The 9524-nt window shown below is 46.4% G+C and overlaps 1 protein-coding gene across 1 annotated transcript; it reads left to right on the forward strand.

Annotated features, from left to right (window-relative positions):
• The first annotated feature begins 6073 nt into the window (after nt 1-6073).
• LOC102418045 (serum amyloid A-2 protein) lies at nt 6074-9113 on the forward strand. Its single transcript, XM_006093816.3, has 4 exons — nt 6074-6120; nt 6553-6647; nt 8268-8406; nt 8828-9113. Exons 2-4 carry the CDS (start codon nt 6557-6559, stop codon nt 8988-8990), a joined length of 393 nt encoding a protein of 130 aa, XP_006093878.1. The 5' UTR covers nt 6074-6120; nt 6553-6556; the 3' UTR covers nt 8991-9113.
• The last annotated feature ends 411 nt before the right edge of the window (nt 9114-9524 follow it).

Here is a 9524-nt window from a genome sequence, read left to right on the forward strand (position 1 = left end):
ATCCATTTAAGGGCTGGAGATTCGATATCACCATGACAGGATGGCTTTATTGTACATCAGAAACAAGTGAAAATAGCTGGCTGCCACTACTGTCTATTGTTCTAAGAGTGGCCCTTCCCAGAAGACAGAATACGTAAGTGACAAAGGAAGACGACTTGTGAAAGTCCCTATGAGGAGTTGGTTCCTCTTGGTGTCTACAAATTGTACTTGCTTTCTCTCCAGTGATTCTATCAAAGAAGAGAATGAGTAGAATTCATTTTAAAAAAAAGGAGGTGGGGAGTGCATATCTAGCATTGATTGGCGTCAAAGAATTATAACAGAATGTAATCACTGGCCCACCATTTCTGCCCTGAGGAAAGCAGGAGAACAAGGCTGTGGACACCACATGCCCTCCTTTAGGAAACAGTCCCCCAAACACACCCATGACCAATGACTGTGCAGGGCTGACAACTGCCCCCTTTCTCCATCATGTCTACTCCTAGGACCAAGTGAGCCAAGGCAGCTCAGGTACCTGGACTACCCGGACCTCAGGAACCTACCTTTCCCAGGAAAGGAAGTTGTGCGGGGAATATCTGAATGTTGCTTAGATTGATTTTGATAAGGACCAAAGGCACAGTGAAGCCCTCAACAGCTAGCTTCCTTATAATTTTCATCTCATTTTACCTATTAGAATTAAAAGATGACCCAGCCCTAGCTGGTTTGGCTCAGTGGCTAGAGCGTTGGCCCGTGGACTGAAGGGTCTCAAGTTTGGTTCTGGTCAAGGGCACATGTCCAGGTTGTGGGCTCAATCCCCAGGAGGGAACATGCAGGAGGCAACTGATCAATGATTTTCTCTCATCATTGATGTTACTATTTCTCTCCCTTCCTCTCTGACATTAATAAAAATATATATTTTTTAAAATGACTCAGACCCAGAAAGAGGCATCTTTTCTAATTTTGGAGGCTCAAATCTAAAAACAAGGATTTCCAAACACTAGTGTAATCTTGGCCTCATTTGTTTCATCTTGGGTCACCACTGCTCTTTCTATCGTCCTACTTATAATCCTTCTAGTCTTGTGCAAACGTTGGAAGTCCTCCCACCTTCTTCTTCTCTGGGTCATTGGTGGAGCACAAGTCCCACCTGTTTCCTGGCTGCTGTTTACCATATTCCACATCTCAGTGCTATACTGTCCATGCCTTCTGTTATTTAAGCTGTAGAGAAAGTCTTTGCAGTTCTCAGTTGGAGAAACCGAGGTTTAGAGATACCTGCTTTGGTCATAAAAGGGGCAGAGTTAGGTTGCAGGCTGGTATGTCTGACTCCAGAACTTGAATGTGCTGTATAAGGCCAAGAGGATGGGCTGTGGAAACTCCCTCCTTCCCGGATCTCCAGCACTCGGTGTAAATGGTCAAGAGAGCACTTACACCGGGAGATGCCTGACTTGTTAAAGGACAGGCAGCACAGCTCATTCATCCTTGTGTACACAATGCCAAATCCAGGCACTCAAGAACTGCTTTCTCAAATGACCGCACAGAAAACCCTGACATTAATCCACATCACTCTTCACTCTTGACATTTTCCTCTTCTTAAGAGTCAAACATCTTGAAAGAGCTGCCTTTTTTGGTTCCTCATTTGTGACTCACGATTGAACCCACTCCAGCCTGGCCTCTGCCTTCACCACTCCAGCTAAATAATTCATGTCACCATTGACCTCCATGTTGCCAAAAACAATAGACGTATTTCTCTCCTCTCATCAGTAGGTCTCTGACCAACTTTCAACAGTTGCCCTCTCCCTCCTTCTTAGGAGGTTCTCTGTCTTGGCTTTATAATATCACACTCTCCTGGTGTTTCTTTTTTTTCTATTTTTTGTGGGTTTTTTTGTTAATCTTCACCTGGGGATATATATTTTTTAAAATATGTTTTTATTGATTTCAGAGAGGTAGGGAGAGGGAGAGAGAGATAGAAACATCAATGATGAGAGAGAATCATTAATTGGCTGCCTTCTGCATGCCCCCTACTGGTATCAGGCCCAAAATCCAGGCATATGCCCTGACCGGGAATTGAACCCTGACCTCCTAGTTCATGGGTTGACACTCAACCACTGAGCCACACTGGCCAGGCCCAAAGATATTGATTTTTAGGGAGAGTGAATGAAGGGGGTTAAGAGAGATAGAGAGAGAGACATCAATGTGAGAGAGACACATCTATTGGTTGCCTCCCGCAGAGAACCTGACTGGGGCCAGGATCGAACCTGCAACCCGGGTACATGCCCTTGACCAGGAATCAAACCTGAGACCCTTAGGTGCCTGGGCTGAATCTAACCACTGAGAAACACAGGCCAAGGCTACTTTCCTTCTCATCTCCTTAGCTGGGTCTACCTCATCTCCTCCAAACTCTAAGTGTCCTCAGACTTTGTTCTGGGCTCTCCCTTTTTATTTCTCTATACACTCAAACAAATGTAAATAGTATCTATATGCTGGTGGCTCTTCAATTATATCGCCACCTCAGAACCTCCTTTCTGAGCTCCATGCTTGTATATCCAATGGTCCTCTTGACATGTCTGGTTGGACAGCTTCCAGAGATCTCAAACTTAACATGTCCTAAAGTGAACTCTCATTTCAGTCCAGAGCTTTCACCTAGTAGGCTTCTCCACTTCAGTAAATGACAGGACCATTCTCCCTGTTGCTCACTCCAGAAATTAGAGAATGTGCTTGATGCATCCCTTTTCTTCAGCCTCATATCCAATCCACTGGCAAGTCCTGATTCTACTTACAAAATTCATCTCTGATCATCGGCACTATCCCATGTACATCCATGCTACTGGCCACATCATTTCTCACTAGGCTTAATGCAGTAGCCGCCTAACCAGTCATATAATATATCATCCAAACCAATTCCTTTTCCAGAATGAAAAGGGGCATTATTAATAATTAATCCATTCTAGATTAAGCCCACAGGGGTTAATCTAGAATGTCCTTGCAAAACAAAACATGTAGTTAACCTACCTCTCAGTCTAGCATACAGTAATAATCAGATCACTTCTCTGAAAATTCTTGCTTAAAATCCTTCAGTGGATTCCAATTTCCCGTACAATAAAATCCAAGTCCTTATCTTGGCCTACACAGCACAGTGTTAGCTGTTCTTGAAACCCTTCAGCATCACTTGATGGCACACCCACTCATGCTTACAATCCTCAAATCCCACCAGCAAACCAAGCTCTTATTTGCCACAGAGCCTTGCACATGGCATTTCCTCTACCCAGGACACTCTTCTGCTTGCTCTTGACATGGCTGGACCTTTCTCGTCTTGTAGGTCTTTCCTAAGTCACTCTTTCTTAAGAGATACCTTCCCTGATCACCCTGGCAGGCTTACCCTGTGTAGTCTTTCCTTAACAATTTCTGTAAGTGGGATTATTTTATTAATTTTTTTGGTTATTCTTCTGATTTTTGTTTAGATTACCTTCTGGTACACCTTCTTCCCTGGAGTATAAAATCAATGAGAGAAGTGACCATTTCTGTCTTGTTCACCCATAAATATCCAGTACCGTGCCAGTGCCTGGCATATAATGAATCTCAACAAATGCTTATTGAGTGAATGAATGATTGGATTAATTTGTTAGTTACTAATAAAATGGTTTTCTTTCCTAATAGGTCAATATAGTTATAAGGAGCTAATAAAGAGGGAGACACTAAAGATAAAGAAGGGGGAATAACACCAGCTTCAAGGGGACCCAAGAGGCAGTAGGTTTAAGCCCACAGGGGATGGTTAACCCCAAAGCAAGCAGGAACGTCTCTTGCTCTGAGAAAGGGAAAAGGATATTGAGAGTGAGGTCCTGGGATGAGACCATTTGAGAGGGAGGACAGGAGACCTGTGGGAGTCCAGCTGTGCTTGCTGTTGCTGTACTTGATGTCCCTGAACTCGTCACACTCCACTGCGTTGGCTCATTTGCTTGTCTGATTTTAGGGCACGTAGGCAGGAAACCCAAGGGAAAAGGAACGTCTGTCTTTTTGTGTGTCATCCCTGTATCCACAGTACCTGTCACAGCACCTCGAATGTAGTATATACACTTACTAAATACTTGTTGAGATGAATGAAGTAGAGAAGTATAGCTCAGAAGTTGACAGATCAGGGTGGACGATTTGGGAGTTGGAGAAAGCATGCATGATTGATACAATTTTTGATTTGCAGGACATGGTAATGAGTCACTTTATAGTAGTGATGTAAATCCATATCAAAATATCTACTACTATACTAACAAAAATAACGTAATTTTATTTTATCATATAAATTTATGCTTTACATGTCCTCTCATAGAAAAAAAATTAGGACCCTAAAGTGTAATAAAGTACTGTATTAGTTATCATGGTATACGATGAAAAGCCTTGGGAGAAAATAAATACTTGGAATTTCCACTGTGCTGACTATCAGAGGGGTAAGTTAGCACAAAACACTGGGAAACTAGTGGAGGGAGAACAAGGACAGACACACGGTATTTCTCTAAAACACCAGGACTAAAAAACGCATCATTATTTACATACCACCAAGGAAAAAATTGCTGTTAATTCAATTAAGACATAATTCTTACTCAGAATTTTCATTCCACATTTATTGAGAAAATTCTCTTGGACCCACTTAGACATAGATTTTTATCTTACATCACTCTCATGTATATAAACAAAAAGGAAAACCTACATAAATTTATAAGTTTTCCTAAAGCAAATGACAACTATTTCATTAGTATAGCCTGGTCATTAGTGAATGTAAGACATGTCCTAATTTCAGAAATTTATAATCAAAGCATGTGTGTTTTAGAAGTGCTGAAACGTAATATTTAAACTTAAACTACAGATTCTCTCATTATACTTATTGAAAGAAATTAATCAGCTTTGAGCCATTATTGACCACAAAGCGTGATGATGGTGCTCCTGAGGTCAAGTTCAGCTTCACACAGGCCGCTCAGACATGGGGAACCTCCACTGAGCCAAACCAGCTAGGGCTGGGGTAGTAATTTAGTAAAGAAGTAGCAGGGTTTGTATATACAGGCTCTCCTGAACTCTGGTGTTAAGGGTGTCTCTCTCAGCCCCCCTGGAGCAGGGAGGGTACCTTGTACAGGGGAGATTTATTTTTGCATCCAGGGAGATAAGGCAGGGTTGGCGTCCCTTTCTGCATTGGCTGCTTGTCAAGTGACTTTAATTCAAAGGAATTAATACACCATTGTGGGATATTTTGGAGCAGCCTGCCCCAGCCCCTGATAGTTCCTGGCATCTAAATGCTTCCTCTCCCATTATGAGGCGGGGTGATCGGAAGCAAAGGCCCCACCACTTGATTGCCCACAACTAGGAAGCCAGATTATTTTTATTTATTAATGAAAGATTTTTTAAATTAAAGTGTAGTTGGCATAAAATATTAAATTAGTTTGAGGTGTATAGTGATTAGACATTTAGATACCTTATAATGTGGTCACCATAAGTCTAGTAACCACATGTCACCGTGCAGAGTTCCTGGAATAACATAAGGGAGCCCGCTCAGATAATACACTTCCTCATAGCTGAGCCAGCTGAGCAGGCCTTTTTGTGGTGGAAGCATCTTCCAGGGCACCTGGGAGATTTGGTGAGCTAACCTGTCAGTTTTGAAGTTCAGGGCTTTAGATATGAACTCAAAAGGGATTTCATTTCTGACACATCTACCATCTGACCATGCAGAGGCCATCCTGAGGGAATGACAAGTAAAGCAAGGTCCTGGCTGGAGGAGACGGCCCCTAACTGCACACCTTCCAACAGCCTGGGTGCCCCATGCTGGAGCCCCTCACCCTTCCTCTCCACATCCAGGGGGCCCTGCCTTGGCCCCTTCAACTCTGACAGCAGAGGCACCCCTGACCCGTGGCTTCGGGGCAGAGCGAGTCTACCGTCTTTCTTGAGGGTTACACAATGAGGAAATGACCTTTGCATGAAGACAACCACTGCTGTCCAATAAGTGTCCTTTGTACCTTTTTAAGAGAAATGATCCAGAGGGACTTTCCACAGGTGCCAAATCTGGCTTCTCTTCCCTACCCATGATCCAGCAGGGAGGGCTCAGCATCAATAAATAGCAGCCAGCTGTCCCCAGCAGGCAGGGACCAGCAGCTCGGCTCCACCAGAGACCAGGTGAGGGGCCACTCCCAGGAGGCCTTGCTCTACAAACCTTACTCTGTTTTCTCTTTCCAGCAAGACTGTACATTCATTTAAAATAATTACTCTCTTCTGCATTTGTGCTGCATGTGATCTGTGCCGGCCGAGTGCACAGGGTAATGCTTCTGGTCTCATTACAGGCTGCTCAGGGGGTTTGGTCCTAACTGCTCTGTTGCTCCCTCAGTGCCGCCTTGGTGACTCCTAGACAGTCTTGGGTTCAGGGTTGATGGGTTCAGAATCGAGGACCGTGGCTCTGAGTGAGGTCCTACTGCAATGTTTCCTAGGTGGGCAGCCAGCGTCTCTGAGAACAAATGGAAATGCACAGCCGGGCTGTCTTTGACATACAAATCCCAAAAGGAGGTGTGCCAATCTTGCCTGCATCTCTCTGACCCTCACCTTTCATTTCAGCACCATGAAGCTTTTCACCAGCCTCGTGTTCTGTTGCTTGGCCCTGGAAGTCAGCAGCCTGGGCTTGTTTGATTTCGCTGAGCAGGCTTATGACGGTAAAGTCTCTTGCGGGGTATGGGGGATGGAACCCAAGGCCACTAGGATTTCACCTGAGAGCCCTTCAGGGTTGGGGCTACTGTATTAGTTTGTGTTGCCCCCTGTGGTAGAATGTGCTGGGTGTTTTGGGAGCTTTTCATCAAACACATGGAAAAACCGCAGGACTTATTTTAATCAGTTACTAGAGAAAGAACAATCATCATTCCCAGGTGAAAGGTAAGTTTGACTAGAAGACTCAAGAGGTATTGAAATGGTATACAATTTCCCTCAGAGCAACTGCACAAAGTATGATTAAAGTTATCCATCTTTTCTTCCCCTCCTCCCCTCGCCCCCTCTCTTGCTTCTCCCTCCCTTCCATTTCCTAACTGGGTAGTTTAGTGAGACCTGCAACTTAGCTCTTGCTGGGGCTTCCTATAGTCAGGTACACTGCCCCTGCTTTAGTCTGTTTCCTACCCTTTTCCAAACTTTTAAAAAAATATTTATTTTATATTTTTATGGATTTCAAAGAGGAAGGGAGAGAGAGAGAGAGAGAGATAGAAACATCAATGATGAGAATCATTGATCAGCTGCCTCCTGCATCCCCTTATTGGTGATTGAGCCTGCAACCCAGGCATGTGCCCTTGGTCGGAATTGAACTTGGGACCGTTCAGTCCCCAGGCTGACATTCTATCCACTGAGCCAAACTGGCTAGGGCCTCTTCCAGCCTTTTAACTGACCAAAAGGCAACCAGTAACATCCATTGAGCCCCCTCTAGGAACTCAGCACTTCCATGCAATTTAGGGCGACCAACTCTCCTGGTGTGCCTGGCTGCTGCTGAAGGAGGGGCTGAGGGCCTGGGTCACTGGGGGGGCGTGGCCAGCCTGAAAACAGCCATCAGCCCCTCACCCAGGCTGGGCAGGCACCCCAGCGGGGACCCCCCACCCTGAGGGGGGTATGGCCAGCCTGAAAACAGTCCTCAGCCCCTCACCCAGGCTGACCATGCACCCATGGGGTGGGCATGGCCAGCCTTTCTCACAATCTGCTTCCCATGTCACCACCAGGCTCACTGAGTCCCCTGAACACTAGCCTATGTAGCTTCGCTCCATATACCAGAGGTTCTTGATCCTGAGCCCTTGGTGCCCCGGGGACATGTGGCCATGTGGGAAACACTGCTGGTTGTCACATGGGGATAGGCTGCTGCACCTACTGGGCAGAGATGTGGGGATGCTGGGGAGCCTCCCATCTTACTCAGGAAGGCCCTAAACACAAAGAATTCTCTGGCCCCAAATTTCAGCAGCGCTGACATTGAAATCCTGTTCTGTAATGTTTGGCCTCCCTGTCTCCTTTAAACATATGCCCCAGAGGCCTCAGTGAGCTGGAGCCCACAGATAGCATGACAGGCATCAGACCACCAGGTACAACCCAGCTGTGCCCCCACCTAAATGTCTCTCCTTAGAGTCACCTGGGAAGCCAACTGGGCCTGGAGAATGTTCTTCTCAACCTGTGGTCTCCAGGGTGCCGTGACCACTGGGTGATATTGAGTCAGTGGTTCATTTTCATCCCTTGATTCTTCTCTAAAGGGTGTCACAGTTCTCAGATATTTTACCTCATATCTCTGTGCCATGTCCTTTCCATCCCAGGAACCAAAGACATGTGGAGAGCCTACTCTGACATGAGAGAAGCCAATTTCAAAAACTCAGACAAATACTTCCATGCCCGGGGGAACTATGACGCTGCCCAAAGGGGACCTGGCGGTGCCTGGGCTGCTGAAAAGATCAGGTAACCTGGCTCCTGGGGATGCTGGATGGGTGAGCAGAGCTTGGCTGACTTTGAGGATCAGGAGGGTGTAGGCCCTAGAGAAGGACCCTGTTGGGGCTGTGGGCTCCTCCTCATGTTCTTCCTTCTACCTTCTCCATCCCTGCCCAGCGCAGGGCTTGGGCTGTCAGCAGAGCCAGAGAATGGCTTGTGAGCCTGTCCCACAAAAGAGAAACTGAGAGCCAAGGACTGATTCCCCTCCCCCAGGTGCTGTTCTCCCAGGGGGAGGGGTCACCCCAGGACTGAGTGAGCTGTGCCCAGGCAGGGTCAGTGCTTAGCCTCATTCCAGGCTCCTCTCAGAGTCATTAATCCCTTGGAAAGGGGAGGCTGGGGCTGCTTCTCCTCAGCCCCTGATTCACCTCCTACCTGTCCTCCTCCATTCCAGTGATTTCAGAGAGGCTTATCCGAGACTCACTGACTTTGTTAGGCATGGAGACAGCGGCCATGGATTGGCGGACCGAATGGCTGACCAGGAAGCCAACAGATGGGGCCGGAGTGGCAAAGACCCCAATCGCTACAGACCTCCAGGCCTGCCTGCCAAGTACTGAGCTCCTTCACTCTGCTCTCAGGAGACGGGGCTGTGAGCCCATTAAGGGCAGGGACCCTGAGTCATTGAGTTCTACATCCCCAGATGCTGACAGAGGGCACATAATGGATGTCTAATAAATGCTTAAGAGATTGAATGTTAAAAACTGTGTTGTTATTTGCTATAAGGACTACCTGTCAGTACGAAGGGGTGAAGCATGAACACCCACATGAAGGCAGAGTCTGTGCCTGTGTGTTTGGGTGGAGGGAACACAATCTCAGTGTCAAACAGGACAGACACCCTGCTACAATCATTCCCTGAGTCAGACTCGCTCTTCTCCAGGCCCCTCTGGTTACCTTGCTATTACCAGGCCTTTCGGTGTCCAGGCTTTGGTGTACATTTCTGTCAGCCCCCAAACCTTTCACTTTAACAGGAAATGCCTCCATAACACGTTGCTCATGCCTTCTTGAAAATGCGTACCCATCCTTGTGAGTTAGTCCTTTTGCTCGTTGTTTTTAAAGCTCTTTTAACACCAGCTAGTAGGAGTGGGATGTTA

Source organism: Myotis lucifugus, unplaced genomic scaffold, assembly GCF_000147115.1.
Source record: "Myotis lucifugus unplaced genomic scaffold, Myoluc2.0 scaffold_124, whole genome shotgun sequence".
In the NCBI taxonomy this organism is placed as follows: Eukaryota; Metazoa; Chordata; class Mammalia; order Chiroptera; family Vespertilionidae; genus Myotis; species Myotis lucifugus.